The 24,115-nt window shown below is 42.2% G+C and overlaps 4 protein-coding genes across 5 annotated transcripts; 1 reads left to right on the plus strand and 3 right to left on the minus strand.

Moving 5' to 3' along the window:
- Positions 1 to 893: 893 nt before the first annotated feature.
- LOC132264309 (probable cytochrome P450 4aa1) lies at positions 894 to 5,531 on the minus strand. The gene is made up of 5 exons (XM_059764446.1): positions 5,337 to 5,531; positions 3,513 to 3,684; positions 3,015 to 3,392; positions 2,891 to 2,954; positions 894 to 1,781 (listed from the first exon to the last, which is right to left on the minus strand). The coding sequence occupies exons 1-5, from the start codon at positions 5,352 to 5,354 to the stop codon at positions 923 to 925; spliced, it is 1,491 nt and encodes a 496-aa protein (XP_059620429.1). The 5' UTR covers positions 5,355 to 5,531; the 3' UTR covers positions 894 to 922.
- Positions 5,532 to 8,095: 2,564 nt separating this feature from the next.
- On the minus strand, positions 8,096 to 17,344 carry LOC132264316 (putative fatty acyl-CoA reductase CG5065). Its single transcript, XM_059764455.1, has 7 exons — positions 17,142 to 17,344; positions 14,399 to 14,630; positions 13,346 to 13,850; positions 9,926 to 10,124; positions 9,624 to 9,863; positions 8,526 to 8,783; positions 8,096 to 8,460 (listed from the first exon to the last, which is right to left on the minus strand). Exons 2-7 carry the CDS (start codon positions 14,609 to 14,611, stop codon positions 8,325 to 8,327), a joined length of 1,551 nt encoding a protein of 516 aa, XP_059620438.1. The 5' UTR covers positions 14,612 to 14,630; positions 17,142 to 17,344; the 3' UTR covers positions 8,096 to 8,324.
- Positions 17,345 to 18,636: 1,292 nt separating this feature from the next.
- On the plus strand, positions 18,637 to 20,536 carry LOC132264199 (DDB1- and CUL4-associated factor 11). The gene is made up of 3 exons (XM_059764312.1): positions 18,637 to 19,297; positions 19,375 to 20,337; positions 20,424 to 20,536. Exons 1-2 carry the CDS (start codon positions 18,637 to 18,639, stop codon positions 20,304 to 20,306), a joined length of 1,593 nt encoding a protein of 530 aa, XP_059620295.1. The 3' UTR covers positions 20,307 to 20,337; positions 20,424 to 20,536.
- Positions 20,485 to 22,825, minus strand: LOC132264308 (PRKCA-binding protein). 2 transcript variants are annotated; one of them, XM_059764443.1, is made up of 5 exons: positions 22,648 to 22,825; positions 22,202 to 22,330; positions 21,922 to 22,033; positions 21,380 to 21,857; positions 20,485 to 21,315 (listed from the first exon to the last, which is right to left on the minus strand). In XM_059764443.1, exons 1-5 carry the CDS (start codon positions 22,692 to 22,694, stop codon positions 20,582 to 20,584), a joined length of 1,500 nt encoding a protein of 499 aa, XP_059620426.1. In that variant the 5' UTR covers positions 22,695 to 22,825; the 3' UTR covers positions 20,485 to 20,581. The 2 variants fall into 2 exon arrangements, with proteins under 2 accessions (XP_059620426.1, XP_059620427.1); XM_059764444.1 differs by lacking the exon at positions 22,202 to 22,330.
- Between the last annotated feature and the right edge of the window lie 1,290 nt (positions 22,826 to 24,115).

Raw genomic sequence — 24,115 nt, forward strand, 5'->3', positions numbered from 1 at the left:
CTGTAATTGAATCCAAAATCCTCCAGATGATCTGAAATTGACGTGATAGGCTTCAGGACTGTCTCTCATGAGAGACAAATGCGAGAGCAACTCCAGAACAAGCATGAAGAAAACGAAAAACTTCAATAGAACAAGTGACGAACCCGCGATGACGTGAATTCAAGTGATTTTCGTGTTTTGAATTCATACAACATGACAATTAATCATCAAGTGTGATGAGGAATTTGGAATAGGAAGGAACGTTTGCCTAAAATGTCGAGCAATCTTAGGTATCGAATAGATTTATTCTACTCAGAATGAATGAAAAGAAAGCGAAAAGACTGAGTAATCATGCAGCGAACAAAGTTGTCTTTGATTCGAAGATTTTCCGATATTTATGCCATTAATATTTATTCTTCGTCACTTTGCTTAAATATTTCGGTGACGTTAGAACTAAAATTCCCTGCGCATTGCGAAATATTTTAAAATATACAAATGAATTAACAAAATAACTGATGAATAAAGTTTATTTAACACGGGAAAAGTTGTGTGAGGGGAAATTTATTGTCTAAATAATGTATGACGTTGTTGTATGATTGCTGAAGGTGTGTTTCAGTTTGCGAATGATTCGCTTGCTAAGTCGTCAAGCACAACCAGTTCCTCCCGGACAGAGATCACTAGCAAAGAAAACTAACCACAGGATAACTAAAGCAGTAGATGAAACATTGCAGAAAGCTCTTTTGAAGAAGACACAATTGATCTGAGAAAACCATGTTTTTCCACAGATTTTGTCCAGATTAAACCGGGAGAAAAACTTCAATTTTTCAAGAGAAAATAAATTACACTACACAAATATTATTACTCGCAAATGGTTAAACAACTACTGTGTACAAATTTCTCCTTAATTCTTTAACACCGTGCTTAGAGAGAAGTGCAGAAGCTGTTAAATCTTGTCCCGCCGCTCTAGCCGGATCCAAAGTCCGCCTGTGGCTCTGAGAGTGACGCGGAAAGAGGGATGAAGAGCCTGCTTTCCCTCCACTGAATGCAGCGTGAAGTGCCTCAGGATCTTCGAGATGACAGTCTTCATCTCGAGGATGGCAAATTTGTGTCCTATGCAGTTGCGAGGTCCGGCACTGAATGGCAGGAAGGCGTAAGGATTGCGTTTCTCCACTTCTTCCGGCAGGAAGCGATCGGGATCGAACTTCTCCGGGTCGGGATAGATGTAGGGCAGCCGATGGATGGCATAGGGGACGATGAAGATGTGACTTCCGGCCACGAGATTGTGCTCTCCAATGCGCACGTCCTCGCCCAGACGCCTGGCCAGGAGTGGCACGCTGGGATACAATCGCAGGGTCTCCTTAATGCATTGCTCAAGATAGCGCATTTCTCTCAAATCCCTCATAGTTGGCGCTCGAGTGTCCCCGTCGAAGATGGAATCGATCTCCTCGATGCACTTCCGCTGGCACTCGGGATTCTGCGCCAGCATGAAGAAGCTGAACGCCACGGCGGCGCCCACGGAATCCTGACCGGCCAGCATGAAAGTGCACGCCTCGTTGATGATGTCCTCTTCCGTGAACTCCGGCACTTGGTCGGAAATGTCGATCAGGTAGTCGAGAAGACACTTCCTCTCGCTAAGATTGCCGGATTTCTTGGCTTCGCGCCGAATTTGAATCATTTTGCGCGTGAAATTGTCCAGTTGTTTCTTCTGATTCAGCTCAGAAGCCGCTGTGTCCGTCATCTTGTACACCCAGTTCAGCAAAAGCCACGGACGTGTCACGCGATAAGGCATCACGACTTTTCCTCTGAAAAAAAAAGGTGTAAATTGTGTCTAAAATAGCGCCTGACCTTCTATTGCAGCTAATTGATTGAAATTCTTATCTAAAATGTACCAAATTGTTAATTGTTTTCACTAGCTCATAATAATCTTGGCCCTCTTTTGCCCAGACTGTGTGCTATCGTAAATCTTCAGCCCATCGAACTGAGAGAAGTTGGCGCGAATGAAAGAGTTCAATGATATTGGTGAGAAAACAATCTACCAATGTTGCTAATCACGTCCAATTTACCATGAAGGTGAGAGATGTTAAGCAATTTGATAGATTCTTGAATCAATATTTGTAGGCAAGATACTGGGAAATTGAGCGTTTGAGAGTTGTCTTTCAAGCTTGGAAAATTGTCAATTTGAGTGTTCTTAGCGGATATCATCTGTAGATTGTGCTAAACAAGGTGTCAAAGGTCACGAAACACTCGAGATAATTTCAAGATCAAGGGAAAAAGATGATGTTCAAGTGGCATTTGCATTTTCTTTTGCGTGTGTGTGAGGAGAAAAAAACATGAAGAGGTTTGCAATTATATTCGTGAATAAAATATTGTGCAAATTCAGTGTGCTAATTGATGTTGCGCGCTTCTTATTTGCCCAAAAACCACGACACTTGTCTTACAGATCATCATTTCCCGGACGATGTTTAGCCAAGGAATATTCTGTGCAAATCAATTTGTAAATTAGCAATTTGACTAAGCATTTCGCCAAAAATGATTGTTTGATCAGCATTATAATTGGCAAGGATTGCCGAAATTCTCTTCATCATTTTCCGTATGCCAATGACGAAGACAAATGTCATAACCTTTTCTTACCGTCAATATGCATGGATACAAGTATGTCTTTATCTGTTTGTCTTAGAATATTTACACGCTTTTTTCACATTCATATTGATATATTCATTGACTCAAGTATTGCGAAATTCACATGAGTTTCTCTTTGCAAAAGTGTGATTTTAATCACTTTTCGTCCCAGAAATGAATCCAAAGTACCTTTAAATAAGGCATTTTGATCAAAAAGCAATTGCACAGCAACTTGGCATGCATAAATTATTGACTAATTGATGTTTTTTGGGGGAAAAAATCGTTTACTCACTGTCTAAACGGAGATTTTTCCATGTCTTTGTCTTTGCGAAACACTGGAACGCCCAGAACCGCTTCTACAGATCATAAAAAAAATGGTGTGAACTATTGCGTGATGGAAACTTCCGACAACTCACCATTCAAAATGTCGAGAACGCAGTTGTTGACAAAGTCCGTGATGTTGATTTCGCCCTCAACGGCCTGGAATTTGTCCAGAAGACACTGAGAACTGTCATTGAATGTGCCGATGAACTTCTCCAGGATGTTGAGATGGAAGCTGGGCTGAATGAGTTTCCTATGAACGCTCCATTTATCTCCACTGCTCGTGATCAAGCCGTTGCCGAGGAAATTGTGGAGGAGTTTGTAGAAGAATGTCTTGCCAGTGTGCTTGCGCGAGGACAGGATTGTCTGCAGATCCTGCGGATCGAGGACAATGAAGGCCGGCACAATTGTCACCCAGATTCGGATGAGTGTGCCATATAAGGAGAACGCCTTCGCCGCATCGTTTGCCATAACTAAATTAAACATCTCATGTTAATTGCGATAATTTCTGCACGGCATGTTGACTGAGTTGCACAATTGTCACAGTATCAACAGTGCACCTCAATGGCCTGAATTCGGTCGTGCGCGCTCACCATTCTTGTCGCCGATCATCAAGATGTTGCCGATGAAGGGAATCGCCGGCGGCCCGGGAAGCTTCAGGGCGACGAACAGCAGCTTCAGATATCCAGACAGGGCATAAATGAGACTTCCGGCGACGATGATGGACAAGTAGCTGAGCAGCTCTAGATTGTAGGCTCGGTCAAGCTGCAAGCGAATGAAAGACTTCAATTGGACAGGCGACAAACCCGCGGCGAAGTGAAATTGAAGGTGACGACTGAACGATAACTGCGTGATTTGAATCGATACAGCGCGATAATGTGTCAGCGATGTCTGATGGTGTGGCAATTGATTTTGAGGGAATGTCTTGGCAGTGTGCGATTTCCCAGGTGCGAAAGAAAGTGCTAAGCAGATGAGCAAACACCCAAGTTTTCCATCGATTTGGCGGCAAAGGGGCCACTGTGTGGATTGTTACTTCATTGACACAATAACTCACATCGCTGAACTTGAAAAATATTTGCTGTACGCGATGGTCTGAGAATTTTTCTGCACCAACGCAACAGTCAAAGAGTTCAGAAACGCGTGTATTTATGTTACTCATTAAAATTGCAAACCATCAAGACAAATTCACTTGAGCGTGTGAACTTGTAGTCGAGGGGCGAATGACCCTGTTTGCTGCACTGCAGAATTAATTCTTCCACAGAAATACACACAAAATGTGTTGTCAAGAACTCTCGAGAGGAAACTTCTTCACTCTACAACACATTTGAAGTGTTGATCTCAAACTCAGTAAACATCATTGATGGTGTTCAGGTGCTAAGAACTTGTTTGAGATCTGATTTTTTGCCATTTCAGTATTAATTGTTAAGTAAAATATTTTTCTACCCATACAAAATTACCTCTTTTTTAGGCATTATCACTGGTTTGGAGCATCAAAATGATGTGACAAATGATAATTCATCCTTTGCATTCACAGCTGTAAACCCCTCGGCTTCATGAAGCACAAGGTATCTTCTTCACGAATCTCAATCACAAATGCAGAATTTCTTCACAATCCAACGTATAATTCGACTTTCGACGAGCTTTCGTGATTAGGTGAAAAGAAGATTTTAATTATTCCCTTGATTACTCCCTTCTTCAGTGGGAAATTGGGACGATTCTAAATATCTGCGTTTTTCATGTTAAAAAACACACACACAAGAGCTTTAATTGCACATAATTGAGTCCCAATTGATGTATTCCATCAATTATAATGGATTTCAGAGCGATGTTTTGGCGGTCTTTTAGCACATTCGTACTAATTGGCGATTGATTCTGCAAGAGTTGCATTCAGAACAACACTTTTAGCGTGTTTGTCTCATTAGAGTTGATCATTCATATGGGGAAAACTGACCTCTCTAACAAATTAAACCGAATTCACACTGACCAATAGAGTAGCAAAAGTAACATCCTCACAGATTCTTCTAGCAAATTATTTTAAATTAAATTTATACTATATGATATTATAGTTAATTTTAGCACTTTTGTCGCAGCACGGATGTTCAGGGTGATTTTTTTGCGCCAAAAACTATATCATCGGGAAAAAAAACGTCCACCAAGTGCGAAGTATTGAATTGAACTGAGTGAGAAGCTCAGCAATTTGCTTCAATTTCTATTCAACGCAGATTTCCACGGCAGATTTTGACTGTAGATGATCAAATTATTGACATCACGTTGCCAATTGCTTCATGAGCATTTTCACATGGGCGCACAAATAGCCGCGAAGCTCCTTTTGGTCGGTGGTTCAACAGCACATTCATCTTCACTACACATTCGCACACGAGCACAGTGAGAGTGAAAGTCCTTTTTTTTCTCCTTACCGTCTGATGCGCAACCATGGCGAATCCTTTGCAGATTGCGGCTCTCCTGAGATTATATCCTTGAAAGAATGCTCGAGCATTCGCGGAAAATCCACAGCAGAGCAAAAGAACACCTTTTCTCAAGACACTGGGAGAAGAATCACAGCAGTTTTCCACACTTTTCCATGCGCGTCTCTCTCTTTGGCGGTTTGGCTGATGAGCAAGTGGAGACGCCTAAGCGCGAGCGCTTCCTTTTATATTATTTCGCGCTGAGATTTGTGGTGGGGCGCGGACTAATGGTGTACCTAATGAGGCTGGTCAACAGAATCTGTTTGTTCTGGGTGGTCCAGCCCAGGAAAGACTGCTCTCACCTGGACAAATTCACATTTCTTCTCTCGCAGGCGCTGAATATCCTTCGTCACGCGTTTTTTTCTCTTCTTCTTCCTCTTCTAATCTCTCCGCGCACGTCACGACGAGAGAAAACAATGATTTCCTATTCTTTGTTAATTTTCGGGGGGGAAAAAAAGAAACTGTTGACTGTGTGTCGGAATGACTGAATTTGTGAAGAACTTCGTGCAAAATATTTTTCATACCTATTTCGCCGAGAATTCATTTTCCATATCGCAAATAGTGTGGTCATGATGCAAATGTGATGAGTGTCACGTGTAAATTTGACGATTCCTTCAATATTTTTCAAGTGATTTTCTAAGAACATTTTCTTCACTTTGCCCACATTCAATTTATTCACTTTATTGCATTACAGACAAGATTGCAGACCAAACATTAAACTTTATGTCGCAGTGATGAAGCTTTTGTGAAATTATACATTCAATTTTCCATACTAAAACTCTCACAAATTTTCATCTTAGAGAATTACTTGAGAAAACCTGATGGAAAATGAATTGCTTCAGATTTATATCACACGCACTGTTTAAAATTCTACTGAAACTTCTAAGCTTTCTTAGCTTTCGGAGTTTATGCAATTAGAATTAGAGCTTCTTCTTCTCTTTTCGCCATAAATATTAATTTCACGTCAGAAATAAAGAAATCTTGGAATTTATTTCGAGTTCACGGTTTTTTGCAATCTTTTTCTATCATCTTAGTGAATATTTGGACAAAGATTTTCTAGGTTAGTCGAGATTTATTGTGTGGCTCAATTCAAGTGCATATTGAAACCGCTTTAGTTCAATAAATCAATCCTGTAAACACACTTTCGCTCTAATGTTTTTGACAAAGTTCAAAGCTCTCAGTTTAAAAACTATTAAGTCACTGGCCACATTAATTTTTTTCCTGTTAGATTTCACGACATTTCAAGATATCTTAGTCACAATGAGTTGTATTTTGCAGTGTGAAAAATGTTTTGCATCATTGCATCACAAGCCATAGAATATTATGCAAATTTACACACTTTATTCATAAGCAAATAGTTCATTCTTAAGAGAATATTCAATAAGTGCCTTATTTGGCAAATAAATCATCTTTTGCGTTGGTTTTTTTGAGATGAAATCAATTGTCGCGAACCGTTAGTGAAAAGGAAGTTCAACAATTCCTTGCCTAAAAGATATTCTGACTCTTCAAAAGACACTTGACTTTGGTCCAAGACGTCCATTTATTCGTTCGACTGAATAGAAATTCGGTAGACAAAAAGGCCTCTTGAGTGGCGATTAGAAAAAGACGACAAACAATGCATCTTCCATTCAGAGGGTTTTCTTTGACTTTTTTTTTCTTGAAGATGGCATTCTTAAACCATATTTTGTGCGCAATTCATTCCGCCAAAGTTCCCATAAATTATCGCTGAAAGTGAAGTGGTGAAAAAAAATGCACGTGTGAGACAAGACAGGGCGATAAACTCCCAAAGGAAGATGAAAGTTCTTTGGAAAACTATTGTCAGGCTTGCAAGCCATCAGATTTGAAACAATTTTAGCAGTACATAGCGAAATCGGAAAAGTATATGAAATATCAATTGAGTGCGATATTTCACACTCTTCTGCCATTCTCAGGTGAAAAAACGCGATCGTCAACAGTAAAATCGGTTTATTATTCCATATGACAACTTGAAAGAATCCCATAAAATTTGCCTTTTGGTCAAGATCACCAATATTTACCCTTGACAACGAAATTGTGATTCTTTACCTTGTTCTTTGCCGCCGTCGAAGAATTTGGGTTACGAGGCTGAGAGCTTAGTTCCCAGGAAATACAAGTCATTTGCAGCGGATGTGAAGGTTTAATTCAAATTAGAGGTATAAAATCGTTATGAAACATTACATTAATAAGTAGAGTTGGCATTTTTATGCAAATCCACGATGAAATGAATAATTTTTTGGCATCGATTAGCCAATTGTTGATTGATATTCACAGAAATTTCACTTAATTTGAATGCAAAAGTTCTTTGATGGCTTTTTTGTGTGACACAATTGCAATTTCCAAATTACAAGGTTGTGAATTGTACATTTTGGCAGCGAATTGAGAAGCTTTTCCCTGATAAGCAGAAGTTTTCAGTGAAAAACTCTTTCATTTTGAAGTACATTCTATTAATTACTTGCCATGATATTGACCATTTGTAAAGAGTTTCTATTCAAATTCATCTCTTCCACTCGTCGTCAGGTGTTGGCTTAGCGAGGAAGACAATCAATTCCACCTGCAACTCTTGCTTTAAGCCGCGAAGTAGACTAAGAAACGACAAATACAACAATAATGGTTACGAAGACTCGCGAAGAGCACAAAAACCTTTCTCTTTTTGCGATATCAATCACCTACAATCAATAATAATAGCAGCAGATTTAGGAGCATAAAAAGTTTTATTCAAACCTATTAATCTATTTTTCGTCTCTTGAGACGTGTTATTTGCGCCATTACTTTGCATTATCATAGTTTAAACCAGTAATACCAAATAGAAAGAAGAATGTTTATTCTCACATGCCAATGCTTGACCAAATGATTCACCACACTTTTCCACGCGATCTTTTTCAACGATTTTATAATCTGGTTATTATGACTTTGTTGTGTCCTCTAATCGGCTAGAATTGAGATTTCTTTCTTCTCGAACAGACTAAAGAGTGGCTCAATGAGATTCAGTACAGAAAGCAGCTTCCAGAGCAGTAATCCACCGAGAACGATCTTCGTCGTCAAATCCAGCACGTACAATCTAAGAGATTTGATTGAGAAGATCAATATTTTCTTTTCCTAATCAACAATTTTGCGAAAACTCACGCTTTCAATTGCATTCTGGCCTTTGGCAGAGACGTTAGAGGTTCCTTCAAGCAATACTGACGACCGCCCAAAATGACTTTCTTGAGGTATTCAACGTTCTCCACAGTATCCATATCCATTGTAAATGTCCTTTCATCCAGTGCATTCAATTTGCCTGGCAATCCCTGAAAGTTTTCCGATCGGAAATCCCATTTCCGCGTCGTGAAGAATTGCAGAACTTCCAGGCCGTCCGAAATTCTAGTCTGAACTCTCACCATGCTGGAAAATGAATGGAAAAATTGCATTACAATTGATAATGACATCTCAAGGATTGTGACTTGAGTCTGAGGAACTAGAATAAATCATTTTCTCGCTAATTTGCATTGAAAATATGTCGTATCAATTGCAGATAAACATTGTAATTTAGTCCACACTGTATAAATTCATTGGAAGCTGTTTTGCAATCCTATTTATTATCTTTTATAGTCTTCAAGTCAGTAATATATGCGTGAGGTTTGACTTTACGATCAGCATCTAAAGAATATTCCTCGTAAAAATGTTTGGGTTTTGTTTTTTAACCACACTGTTCACTATTTCCCACAATTATAAAACACTGCTTGGAAAGTCCTAACGCGAAAGCAATATAACTTAATCTTTCGTTCACCGGTTTTTTTTTCTTGAGGCCTTGGATCATTGTGAAAAAGCTCCAAACATGTCACTTTCCGGCTTATGCAAGATTACGCTTTCTTTCGTGTTTTTCACAACCAAAAAGAGGATCGAATTGAACATGCGAAAGAGCATGAATATCAATCAAAAAATCCCCCTATAATGTTAAATGCAAACTAGAAATAGTAAAACTGGAGAAATAATAATTTTGGGCAAGTTATGGTAATCTTATGACACTCTATAGAGTGAAAACATGTTGGACATTTCGTCCGTGACACTTTTTTCCTCTCATTGTCGGAGATTATTGAAAGATTTCTTACTCCATCCATTTGTGGGACACACACACAACTTATTGCACAAATGGAGAGCGTTTGAAAAGAATTAGCTGCTGTTGTTGCAAAGAAACGCACAATCTCTTTGATCGTGCCAAATACTCAATGTTGTCATACTCACAATCTCTTCTGTCCGAACAAGAACATGAGGAAGTCAATGAGGTACGCGGGAATCCAGTGGAAGAGGATGACAGAGAGTGTGTGGACGATCTTGTTGGTCGTTATCGTGCCATTGGGATACCAAACGCCCGCCTCGAATGGATACTCGTAGGCCACTTTCTTGCCCAACTCCAGAACTTCGCCCCAAGTCACCTTCTTCCCTTCTGTGCACGTGATATTGTACACTGGGATGTCTTTCCGCCTGGCGAAGAAAAATGGACATTTGCCATCAAATGCCAGAGATATTAAATGCATCGAGCTTACTTGAAGGCGGCCTGTCCTTCGGTGTAGGCGATCGTGAGCAGACCATTGATGGCAATGTCCACGGGAATGACTTCTGCGCGATACTCTCCGTTGCACAGCATGGACCTGATGACTCCCTTCGCGCCGCCGATCATCAGCCCAATGGGCCCATTGAGACTGTCCACCCAACCGGGCAGAGGCTCCTCGTTGGCCGGGATGACTGCAAAAGAAACCCGCTTTCAGTATGCAAATTCCTCAGCCAGTGTCATTAAGACCGCCTCACACTATTGAGCAATAGTTTGTATCAAATAAACTTTGCTGAAATAAAGCAAGTGATCGTATTTCAAACTAACCAGTCTTTGCATGGAATTGATTATCTACCTCTTTGCATTTATTCAAGACACAATTAGGAAAGATTACATTCATTAAGTGTGAAGCATTTGTGGACGAATTTCCTATAAACATGTCACCGTAGAAAGGCCATAAAACTTTGTCTAACATGTCAAGTGCTTACACTTTGAGTGTTGAACCACTTTCATTGTTGCGCAAATATATAATTGAATTTTGTAAAGTCATGTTATCGATGCAAAATTGTTAAAGATTCAGTTACAAAAGAGGAGAAAAACACCTTTCATCCCAATAGCGACCTTTATAGTAATTCCAGCCATAACCATTTATTCAATTATCTTCGCTTTTGTGACTTTACAAGCACTTGGAAGCCCTCTTGGCGATTTATGGCAGATTATTACACGGTAAATAGACGCTCGAGTGCGGTGTGCATGAATAAATAATAGCGATATCTTGCCGGTAAATAATAATTTGTGTGAATTTTCAAACACCCACTCTATGATCAATTAACACTTTGCATCTCATCGCTGGTTGCTTCAGAGACAAAAAACATTTTGATCAATTCAAGATACTTGCATTGAGGAAAACGAGTGTCTCGAAAAGAAAACCATCAGGAAAATTTCTCCAGCCTCTCAGTGTGCAATTAAAATTGCACTTTATGATCGATCTTAGGTGGTTGAGAAGAACACAGAAGAGGTGTTTCTCGCTCACTTTGCACAATAGCACGCGATCTATGGCTTTATTCAAAAGCGCATATTCTTTGGCCGCCAGTTACTCCTCGCGTATTTGAATGTTGGCTTCAAAACTGGGTATATACGAAGTCTTGGGCAATCCGCCTTATTTTGTGGCTCTGGTGCAATTTCATATTAAATGTGTGTGTGTTTCTGCAGCTAAAAACACTCAGCGAGAGCAAGCGAGATGGTTGCAAAGTCTTCTTGTACTTGAGGAAAATTCAATAAATAAATCGCATTATGTGCTGCAATTTTTGCCTCTCCCTCCTTCCCTGCTTCTGCATTTTCTTCATGCCAACACACCAAAGAGTGCAGGTGAAGATCATCAAACCCACTTAATCTTAAGCTCAAATTGTCTCAATCGCTTGGGAGAAACACGATCATTACGCTGAATTGCATTTGAATGGCGTTTGCAAAGAAAGTCAAAGTTTTGCAACATTGGCCAAAAGCTTCGCCCAAAGTCTTAGCCAAGGTGTCTTATGGTTTTTTATCACTCCCCTCAGTGTGTTTATTTGCCACTTGACGGCATTATTGTTGTTAAAGCGATATTAATACAATGTAATTTCGCTACTATTACACACACTCAAAAGTCGTCACGTGATGAAGAAACACTTAATCGTCTTATGTCCAATGCGAGACGCTTCTTCATTCGTCATCACACACTTTTTGCTTGTTACTTTATCTCATTTTTTCTTTACCTATAAATTTGCAATAAAACAAATTGCCGGTTCTTAACTAGCAATACAATTTATGAGCAAGATTTCCTGTTCAATTTCATGGTCAGTTTCGATCTTAGGATTAGGAAAAAAAAATTGCCCACAGTAAAAATTTCAATAAAATGAAGCAAAATATGCAATGAAATAAAATATTTTATGCAATATGCAGCCATATGAAATAGCGTATAAATTTTCCTTCCACTTTCCAACGGTTCGCGTTGGCTTAGGGAAACAAGAAGAGACAACTTTGCTGTATTTTTCGGTGTGCATTTCGCACTGACTTGAGCAAGTTTTCTGCAAATGTTTGACCCATTTATTCATCGGTGGTATCTTCAGTTTATATTCACGCCAGCTCATCGAGATCCGACTGTTGTGCAACAATTACTATGGTGTCGTTAACTTGCACAACGAGTATTGAGTTTCCTGTTCACCAGCAACCATATTTTCGCATGAAAATGTAAACAGATTCGCTTTTCGCGAGGCAGAAAACAACAATTTGCGATCGTTGACCAAAGCGAGATTTGCCTTTTCTTGCACACTTGTGGCTTTACCATTGGAAAAAGAAGAATTCTGCACGCGTGTGGCAAATTAATTGTTTTGTCCATTGTCTCAAAGAGTGCAAAAACGGCATATTAAAAAAATCTAGCACCTTGAGAAGGTTCAATCGTCAGATTTGCACGCTATTCCACTCATAATTTGTCTGTCTTCCCACTAAAAACGCTGTTTTGCAATTTGTACACAAACGTGGGAACGAATTTGAACACATAAGAAATGGCTCAAGTCTTATTATTAATAAACGATTGAAATTTTCAGTGATTAGTTTTGGTAGAAACACACAGAAAGAGATTCTCTTTTTTCTCTATCGTCCGAATTACTCAATAATGAGTGAAAAAATGGCTTTAAAAATGCTAAATCATGTCAAATACACATTCTACTAACAAACTAAGTGATTGCAAGTAAAGAGAATGTAAATACATATTTGCATACTGCGGTTAAAATACTACCCGTAAATTCCAAGTTCATAATTAAATGTCAAAGGTTGAATCCTGCGTAATTAAAACCCCGCCCAGGGTTATTCGTTAGGAGTTTTCAATGCAGCCTTAATCACGCCAATCGCCCTCACGCACAGATATTGACTCCAGAAGGCAAATAACTCGCAACACTCACTCTTGCGATGAAGTACAGAGCCTCATTTGAATTTAGCTCATTATTTGCAAACATCTTTCTGAGTATTTATCCATCTCATCATCACGTATAGAATTCAATGAAGTGATGAGCTCAAGTGTTTAGGTGAAGAACAGCAGCATTGCGAAATTTGAACGAGAAGAGAATGTCAGATTTTGAGTGAACTTTTCAACTTTCGCCAATTAAGTCACAAAGAAATTATTTCATTGCGATTTCATGACATGTGCCATTGATATTTGGGAAAATATCACAACTATGGATGAGTTATTCAAAGAGATGAACAGATGCCGTAAGATTCAAGGGATTGAAGAGGAAAAGGAAAGTGTTATGTTCCGAAATCCAGTCAGTAAAGTGTCTTTTAAAGCTTTCTATCTCTCAAAATACCAACTCAGTGTTCATCAAGATCATTCATTCGCATATTTTAGCGCCCATAAAGCGCTTAAAGCTCGCAATAAACTCACCGATGCTCGGCCTGGCGATGACGACAGGTAAATTCGGGTACTCATTGCGCACGAGAATCTCCGCGAGGCGCTTGGAATAGGTGTAAGTGTTGGGATGTGGCGTGATGAGGTTCGGCGTGATGTTGTCCATCATCTTCTCGTCCATCCACTCGGCGCAGCGCATCAGGTCGTGCGGATTGTGCGGGCACTCGTACACCTTCTCGTGCAGGACCTCCTTGTCGCAGTAGCAGAAGGCCGTGGACAGGTGCACGATGACTCTGAGATTGCTCATCTTGCGGCACAGATCCAGCACTCTCTTCGTGCCCGTGGTGTTCATGTCGATGGCATCCTTCAGCTTCGCCTCCAGTCGCAGCGTGGCCGCCATGTGGAAGACGATGGAGGTGTTCTTCACCACTCTCTCGAGAGTGTCGCCACTCAGGCCCAGGCCGTCGAAGGTGACGTCGCCCTGAACTGGCACCAGCTTCTTCAGCACTTCCGGCTTCTCCTCGCGAATCCGCTGAAACATCTGCAGAGCAAAAGCGAAACTTTCTTTGCAATTTCCGCGAATTTAGTGCCAGATTTTTGCTGGCAAAGAGAAAACACACAAAAAGTCCCTGATTTTTGGGTGTAAAACTAGAGAGAGAGAGATTGCAATTGAGTGTGGCGCAATTCGAGAGACACCTTTCAACATCTCAAGTTCCAGTTTAAACGGTAATTTTTTACCCATTCAAGCAAATTCAACCGCTCAAGTCTTGGTCAATTTTTGATGTAATTCTGGAGTACACATTCGAGGTGTTTGACTATTGATCTGAGGAAATTGCGTACAAGACAATGCGTCGTGCGAGTGAAGAGCTCTAGAGTGGATGAAATGCTCAAACTCTCTTAAGACATCAACGCGCAGCACCAAAATTTCCCTCTGCACACTTTTGATCGATTCAATGGGTAAATAAACAGTGTTTTAGTGATCCAACTCTTCCCGTCTGTTTGGAGAGAGTCACACTTCGCGTGAGTGTCGGAGGAGAAAAAAAAGTTTCAATGGCTGTTTGGCCATTGAGTTTTGTGAAAGAGACTCACGGGAAGCTTGAACATGTCCTCAAGACGAGACTCCGGAACACGTCCGCGCTTCGGGCGCATCAGGATGAAGATCTCCTTGATGTCTGAGCAGGAATAGAGCAGCTTCTCCACCAGCACCTTGCCCATGAAGCCCGAGCCGCCCGTGATGAAGATGCTCTGGCCTTTGTAGTATTCGTTCATCTCCGACTTTCCGGGCGCCTTTGGAGTATTCATGTCTCAATCTCTGTACCACCTGCAAGACAGCAAATCACGTGCATTTTAAAAATTTGCGCACAAATCAATGTCAAGTTTGTCGATAAAACTATCATTTATTATCACATGAATGAAAGAGTCATGAAAAATTTGAAGATCAGATAAAAAAACCGTCGTTATGCAACGGCAAATGAGACGAAATTAATAAAGCGACATGAATATTTAACCAGACATTCAATGAGAATAGGTTTTTGTGGTTTCGCATCACAGGTGAAGAAAAAAAAATCGTAGGCAAAATGTGACACAAAATTTCCATATTTTTTTCCCCCGAGTGTTAACAGTGTTCATGCAAGTGAAATGAGCCAATAAATCATTACACAAAATGAGCTTAAATATTATTCCATTGAACAATCTTCGGCGAGACACTTTTTTTTATAGCTTTTTGGGGGTTTTCTCAATTTAAAACAGGGACTCAGCAAAATGCCAATAGTTGGTATTTTGCAGAAAAAAAACTGCATTGTTTTATGTGATTTATTAGCATTTAATGACGCGCAAAGCCTGGCAAATCAGGACAAAACACAGCGTTTGATTTCATCATTCACATAAAACCTCATTTTGGATGGTTTCAAATTTGAGATCGCGCGTAATTTTAAACCTCTCTCTCTCTCTCTCTGAAGTATTGTTTCACAAATCACTAAAAACCATTAAGATTTAAAACTCAGCTGAGTAGAGAATTATCTGTGAAGGAAATCTATTGAAATTGGAGAATAAAATATGTAATTATCCGGCTTCTTCGGCATTTTCTCAAGTTACCAATATGTTTGACATTCCCTTTTGCTGGGCTCAGAAAGTAAATTCATGGGATTATAAAGCACTTTTCGCGCACTTTGCTTCACTGACTTTTGTAAGAAGCTCGCACAAAAAGACTTTCTATTTCCCATTGATTTAGGCGACACTAGCGGAAAATCACCGTGTCATCCATTGTTGTCGCCAAAATAATATTAAATTAATGCTATTTGCTCTGAGAGAGTCTCATGAAATCATCTTCCACAGCTTTGAAGGCAGTTATTAGCGCGAAACTAGTAATCGACTTTAGCATTTCCTTTTGATTTATTTTCCTAAATCTTCAAATCAGACATGTTTTTTCTCTCTAATTACTGGTGAGAACTCGTTATTTCAATTTTGACAGCAATAATTTTAGACAGACTAAGACAAGAACTCCATCAAAAAATGTGGTTAATTTATTATTCTGAGAATTTTGAGGAGAAAAAAAACAGCTTCTTGATGATCTTCTACATGATCGTGCGCTAATCTGAAGAAAAAACGTGTTCACTTGAGTTCAAGGTGAATAAATTATATTTATGTGTGGGTAATTATTACACCATCAATTGGTGTGGAATTGAGCGAGAAAATAAAGGAAAAATCTCCACGGAAAATTTAATGAAAATGTTATTTTTTTCATGTCTACAATTTAATAATTCTCTATGATGATTTGGCAATTTTGCAAATTCATTTTGGTCAATCATTCAATCGCTACCGGTACTTGGCGTACAAATTGCAATTACTTGAGCTAAACGGAAAGTGTGTGAAATCAATTGAGTTCTTCGCCTCATAAATGCAAAGATTGACTACAGACACTTGACATTGTTCCATTGCAAGCACAATAGAGTCAAAGCTCAGCTAATTTAGTCATCATTCAGTGTCTAAACACTCTTTTTGTTGCAATTTGCACTGTAACGTCACGTGAAGTTTATGACTATGTTATTATGTTTGTGGTTTTCATTGCATCAATTGATGCAATCGATCTTCAGGTCTTTTCAAGACATTAATAGCCTAATATAATAGACGCTAGGAAAACCCAATTAATCTATCTTTAAAGCATCGAGAGAAGATAAAAAAAGTTACCCAACGAATTTATTCAGGATAACAATCTGAGAGAAAACCAACATTTTCAGGCATTCTTTTCTTTCACTTTGTTTTGTGCTCGTGTTGCTCAATAAACGAATTTGAGAGAGAGAGAGAGTTTTACGCGTTTTACGAGACTGATATAAATTTTTGACGATCGACCCTTGCTTTTATGAGAAAACGCGCCAAAAACATCCATCAAAACAGAGTGAACGCTTTATATTTCTTCAATGGAACAGCGTTGTGTTTACTTCTTGTGATTTTGCACGAGCCGCCGTTGGAAAAATTGTAACACACACACACATTCGGGACAGGTAAAAGTGAAACTCTTTTTGCCACGAAATGAGCCATAAAGAAGGTACAAGAAGTTCACACATGCGCAATTTTGTCTCTTCCAGAACACTTTATCCGTTCCATTGAGCAAACTTGAGCTATTTCAGCAGGAAAATTGTTCAAATGCCTTCAATCAAGGGCACATTTTTCCAATCCTCCAAGTCTAGACTTTTGGCACAGATTCTTTTGAACCACGCTTTGATCATGTTGAAGGTGAAATTATTTGAATTGCTTGCGATTTGACACTCACAGAAAGGCAAATTCAGACATTCTCTGAGGTTACTAACAATTCACAATTGATTATTAAAATTACCTTGCAGCAGAATAATGAGAAAAAATCCCCTTGAAAACACACTTTGCGAACTCTGGATCACTGCGCGAAGAAATGTCTCTTTCAGCAACTACACCTCAAATCGCACTTTCTGAGAATCAAGAGCAAGTTGTGGCAAAATCACAGAGAGCTCAGAGAGCGAAGTAATGCCGAAAGACAAGTAATCTGTTGAGAGACACAGTTTCAACTGCTACGAAGCTCTGTGTGCCAGCGAATAAATATACTAATGAAATTGCAGACTGAGACTTTTCCTCTCGGGCTCGCGCGACTCTCGGTTTTCTCGGTGGAGGGAATTCTCGTGACTATGGCGGAGATTGGAAATTCCAGCTCTTGTTTCTCGGGTGAGATGCTGTGGCATTAGGAAAAAGCGACATTCCTCTCACCCAGACATTCGCCGATGGCTTTGTGCGCAGCCGTCGAAGTGGATCTGCGTCCGCAAATTGCCCTCCAAGCGGCGCATCTTCAGAGGGTCTTCGGCAACTTCCCGCAACAACACTGAGAGAAATTGCGTCGACTGTTTCGCAACACCACTGAGAGGCTCCCAATCTTGTTCACAGTGCGTGACGGTCAATTTATTGGTTTTCTCATGCACCTCAAATCCGCGACGACGGCTCACGAAAGCTCCTCAGTGGCCAACCAACCCAATCCAAGCCTTATTATTTGCGCTAATGAGTTGCCACAAACTGTGTCTCCAAATGGAATAGTGACACAAAGAGCTGAGAGACAAATTGTAAGATAAAAAAACTCTTATAAATAAGGGACTAAAAACTATATTTTTCAATGAAACAAGCAAATAAAATACTTTTGAGTCTTATTTATGTTGAATAATTTACATAATTAAGAAAAAAAAATCTCCTATATTATGAGTCCTTTTTGTAAATTCTAATAATTACCTATTATCTACAAAATATGCTAGTCTAAAAATGCTATTTATTCTCCTCTTGATTCCTCCAGCAGTGCGCAAAATATATAAATTCTTTTGCTAAATAAGTAATTGCAGAGTTCTTCTTAGCCTCAAATTATTCTTTTATAGCAGAAATATTAGGATTTTTTGTTGCTTTCTTAAATATATTGCTAGGTAAAAATGCTGAGTCAATTTTCCACCCCTAAACATCAAAAGCCGGTAAAATCCTTTTCAAAATTTCCTCCTCTTTGACCTCAGCGCCGGTGGCAATTTGAGGCACTTCCCCTGACAGACGACGTAAGATTTCTCAGGGCAAATTTGACCAAATATCTTGATGCATTTTTCTTTGTGATTTCCCTCAAGTTTCTGCCCGATTTTGTGTTAGATTCCACTCCCACCCAATCTAGAAGGGACGTATTTTCACGCGGTGCGAGTGTGCGGAGAAACAGACTGTGGAAGAGGAGTGAAAACGTGATAGAACAGTGAATTGCAGGGTGACTGGAAATCAGAGCCGGAGCGCTGAGATTGTGACCTGCTGCGCAAAAGTGCGAGGAATTTCGCAACATTTCTAGCATGGAGTTCATGGAGACAGAAACGGACGAGGAGGAGATGGACAGCGACTCAGACTACGAGCCCATCCTCAACTCCATTCTCTTCCACGATCGCGAGAGTGGTTATGGTGGCTATCGCGGCTCCTCCAACACGAGGCGCTCCTACATTCTCCTGGTGCTGCAGAACCTGGTGGGCAGCGGCCTGATCGAGTACGAGGGCGACGGCTTCGCGCGTAAGCTGCCCAAGATCCAGGGCAAGCAGACGACGGACGCCCTCGTACGCAATGACTTCTACCAGAGCGTCATGAGGGCCTCCGGACAGACAGCCCGGCGACAGCCGTGGAACGTGGCGCAGATGCTGAGCGAGCGACAGCACGTGCGCTCCTGGACGACGGCCCAGAAGTGCAAGATGAGCAGCCTGTACGTGCCGAACGTGAAGGAAGGCGTGGCGATGAAGTACGACTCGAAGGTCTTCTGCGGCAGCTTCACGCCGAACGGGAAGCACTTCGTGACGGCGTGCCAGGAGGGTGAGATCCGCGTGTACGACGCCACGGCGTCCGGCATCAAGCCGGGGTACAAGCTCGTCAACACACTGCTGGGACGCGACGTGGAGTGGAGCATCCTGGACATGGACTTCACGCCGGACGGACAGGAGTTTGTGTACGCCACAAGGTCGTGTTGTCGTAAGTTCATCCCGGGGTCGCGCTGATAAGGCGCTATCGGTGTCGCTGACCCGCCAAATTCTCTCTCTCTCCGACAGTTCACGTGGGAAATCTGCACGGGCGCAGCTCGGACATCATGTGCATCCCGTTCGATGAGTATTCCATGCACAAGTTCGCCTCCTATTCCGTCCAGTTCGCCAACGGCGGGCGCGAGCTGATCGCCGGCTGCAGCGACGGCGCGGTGTCCGTGTACGACAGGGACAGGTGCGCGTGGACGGAGCGCGCGCTGGAGGACAATATGGAGGTGAACGCTGTGCGGCTGCTCGAGGGCAACTCGCACATCCTGTGCGCGGGCTCGGACGACGGCACCATCCGGATATACGACCGCCGAGCGATGGCTGTGAAGTCGCGCGGAAGCGTGGGCATGTTCGTGGGCCACCTGGACGGCGTGACGTCGATTGACGTGAAGAACGACGGCCGGTACTTCATCACGAACTCCAAGGACCAGACGATAAAGCTGTGGGACGTGCGCGTGACGTCGAAGGAGAGCCAGATCCAGGAGTTCGCCGCCGGCAAGCGCGACGCCTTCCGCGACTGGGACTACAGATGGAACACAGTGCCGCCGAGCTACTACAAAGTCAACGAGCTGCCGGGCGACACGAGCGTGATGTCCTACCGTGGCCACCGGGTGTTCAAGAGCCTGATCCGGGCCAAGTTCAGCCCCGCCTCGACCACTGGCCAGCGCTACATCTACACCGGCTGCGGCACGGGCTATCTTGTGATGTACGACGCCCTCACGGGCGAAATGGTGCAGGCGATCCGCGGCCACTCGAACATTGTGCGCGACGTGGCGTGGCATCCGCACCGCTCGGAGATCCTCACCAGCTCCTGGGACTGCAACGTGAACCTGTACTCATACAAGGCGGAAGGGTGGAAGAAGGAGAACAAGAGCGCCCGCTCAGGCGTCACACTGAGACGTTCCCTGCGCATTGCCAACCGCAATCGCCGCAATCAGTCAGATATTTCGTGAAAAGACAACATCCTGATTACTCAATTTCCTGGTGAGTTGTCACACAGACTGTGCAAAATGATTCCACTGCGTTTATTGTAACTTCAATAATACGTATAAATGTCTTTTCTCCAACAGATTCCTACTGAAATTATGGGAGTGTACTTCTGATAGAGGGATGAATTGATACACGTGTAAGTTTTGTATTGGAGGAAAATAAGAAAAGGTATACTTGATCACAATAAATATCAACAATAATTCCTGTTGGAAATTGAACGGAAATGAGGAGAAGCAAATCAATTTATAAGATCCGGCGTGAGAAGATCATCAGCAGAGCTTTTGTCCAGAAGAGACGTCATTTGACTGCTCTCGCCGATGCTCTGGCTCAGATCGATGTCATTCAAGCCCAGTTCCATCAGCAAGTCATTCTCCTCCGCCGACGGTGTGTCAAGATTCAGGATCATCGTGTCCAGAATGGGATTCTCAGACGCTTCCGCCACATCATCGTCTTCTGGCGGGGATTCAATCACGCCACTCGGAGATTTGTACTGGAAAGCGCTGGCTTTCAGGTCCACTTCAACTGGGAAGAGATTAGCGTGCGCCTGGAGGCGTTCTGTGGTGTCTCTGGCCAGAGTGGCGAGGCCCTCGATGAAGCGCTTCAGCTGTCCTGTGAGATCCCGGGCGTGTTTGCTCTCCAGCAGTTCCATCTTCTCGAGCACGTCGCTTCTGAGGCGCGCAAATCTGGCTCTGGCTTCCTGGCGACAGCGCAGAATCAAGCGATACTCGTAGTTTCCCGTCTCCACGCGATACAGAGGCTCCTGGAGAGCGGCATAGCTGTGCTCCTCATCGTCCATCTCCTTCACCTTCAAGCAGTAGGACAGATAAGTGAATTTTGCGTCCGCGTAGCGCCTGATTGTGAGCTTTGTGTCAGGAATGGCTTTGTGCAGATACGTTCCGACGTCTGCCAGGACTGGTTTCAGTGTCTTCAGCATCTTCACGCCATCTCTGTCCATGTTGCGATGCATTTCTCCTGCGGAAAGGATGGCAAATTATCTTGAATGCGCGAGAAGAAAGGTAATTTCCATGGGACTTGCCGAAGAGACGGAATGCTTCTGAAGCTCTGGCTTGGGGTTCCCGGACGCTGATCGCGGCGAAGACGGCGCCAAACTGCTGGTAAGTCTGCAGGAGGTCAAAGTGTGCCTTCAGCATCCTCTTGGCGTGCTCCACGAGTCCTCTGTACATCGCCTCGGTGGCCTGAAGCTCCTGCAGGCGCTTCACCAGGGAATCGTTGCAGAGAATGGCTCGGGAGAGTCCCAAAGTGTCCGCCGTGCTGCTGGACATTCCCTCCACGAGGCGGTGTTTCACCTTCTTCAGGACAATGTCCAGGGATTCGCCCTGCGCCGGGTCCGCGTGCAGCTTGTTGTAGTGAATTGTGACCTCTTCGGCGGCAGTTTGAATCATCTTGGCCACTTCCACCTTCGTCTTGCCCTTCACGGACTGCCCATTGACGCCCAGCAGCTCATCTCCGCTCTGCAGAGTGCCTTCGCGAGACGCCGGAGTCCCGTCGAAGACCTGAAAGAAAGTCGAGACGCTTGAGAAGTTTCCTAGAGCGCATGCGCTCTAGGCTAGAGCGCACCTGAACGATGTAGAGACAGGGACAAAGAGGTCCTCCGCCCCCGATTGAGATGCCGATGAGGTTTGACGAGTCCTTCTTGATCACAACCGTCCCTGAGGTCACAGTCATTCCCCTGAAAAGCGCAAAGGTTAGCCTGATATCCGGATTAACCGCAAAGCTAAAGCCTGAGTGGAGAGAAAGCCAATTGAAGCACGAATTGAGAACATCATGCAAGAACCATCGCAGAAAAAGGGGTGAATTTGACGATGAGGTCCTCTATAGAGATGGAAGAGAGACTTACAGTCGCTGAATTTCTTGGTTTTGGAGCATTGCATTGGATGTGCTCAAGGGACAACCGACAACATTGACCTCCGATTCGGGTTCATTCGCGGACTCCTGTGGGGCTTCCACGGACGGATCTTTGGATGGACTTGAGAGTGGCATGGAAGAGAGTCACCAGTGAATTTCATGCACGTCCAGAAAGTGTGATTGCAAGCAGGAAAAGTGTGCAAGAAGCGCCAACAGCTGTTTCAACTCAAGTGCAAGAAATCAATAGAAAATAAAAAGAAAATAAATGTGTTACTTTGTGTCCTCCTCAAAGGCAAAATCATAGCGCACGGGCAACATTTCGTACGGATAGTGCCACATAATTGCAATAATCCAGAGTCAAATCAACACAAAAATATATGCACTATAAAATTGGGAATTAAAATTGCAACATGCGAAAACACTTTGTGGTGTTTTTACATCTTATCTTCTTCTAAAAAGTAATCATCTTGGTATTCATCCAACATCTTTGGCAAACTACGAGGGATCACTAGGCTAATTTCCACTAATTTCTGCTCTCTCGCAGCACTACAGAATGTGAAAAAAATGACGCGAAAATGTGCGAAAATTGCTAATGCGAAGAAAACGGGGCACTTTTGTGGGATTTTTCCTTATCACTCTGACATTCTTCGCGTTTGCGCGCAACGTGAAAAGCTGCAAATTGCCCTCATTCGACTGTGAAATCGAACACGCAGGGTCGTTTCTCAGGGTGAACTCATTGCCAAGGAGGAGATATTGTGTGGCCAGGAAGAATGACACTTCCAGGGGAAGTTTGCATACAAATTGTGAACATTGTATTACGTGTTGTACAGATTTTAATTATGCTAATTGTCTTAACGTTATTTATTGTTAAATAATAGAGAAGAAACTCAGGAAATTGAATTGAAAATATAGAAATATCATCGGGAAAATTCTTCAGCAAGTTTAAATGAGAAATTAACACTTTTCTGGTAGGAATCAAAAATTGTATGAGTCAGAAAGCACGTTAAAAGTGGTTCCAAAGTTCCCAATCAATAGGAATACATTTATCAACATTCATTGTCTGACTCGTGGTGATTAAAGACTTCATGAGCATCACTCTTTCTCATGTCCTTCCATGCATGCAGACATCCATTCTCCTCCTCAAATACCCTGTGGTTGTGCGAGCAGGAAGAGAAATTCGCTTTTTTTATTGAGAAAAGTATTAAATTAAATGGGGAGAATGTCTCAATTTCCTGATATTCAGCCACTCAATTGCTGAGTCACGTACTCGAGCATCTCCGCCGTTTGAATTGGAGCGTCGCTCGTTCCGCCCTCGCCACCCAGAAAGCCACCCCCAAAAAGCCAACTTGAAAAAGCGAACTTTATTGAATTTGGCTGTGTTTGCATTGGGTGAACCCACGATTTGCTAAAACCCACTTTAATGAAATTCCACTTCAGTGTCGTATTTTATTAAAAATTTGCTAAAGTCAATCTCTGATGCGGCAGTCAGACGCTGATGTGCTTTTTTCTGTCGCTCGAGGGGCGGAATAAGAGTGGATGTTAAAAACATTTAGACAATTTCGTGCTGTAATTAATTCTATTCGCATTCAAATGAGCTGCCACGATGATTAGAAGGTGTTTTGGGGGGTGGGAGGACATTTTCAGAGGCTTCCATTTATCAATTCCTCACGCTGAATGGCGAAATGAGTGCATTTTTCCAGCTGTGTGGCGACTTGAGAACAATCGAATGGGAAGCGGATGTGACATTTAAAGACTGCGACAAGTCATTATTTCATATCTCCAGCAATAAGACCCATTCATCGAGCCTATTCCGAGCCATTTTCGCAGATTATTGCGTGAAATTCAGCGTAGATGAAAGAATTTGGCGATGCGATTAGTGCGAGGAACAAAAGAGGTCAATTTTATG

This window comes from Phlebotomus argentipes, unplaced genomic scaffold (assembly GCF_947086385.1).
Source record: "Phlebotomus argentipes unplaced genomic scaffold, Phlebotomus argentipes genome assembly contig_32, whole genome shotgun sequence".
Lineage (NCBI taxonomy): Eukaryota > Metazoa > Arthropoda > Insecta > Diptera > Psychodidae > Phlebotomus > Phlebotomus argentipes.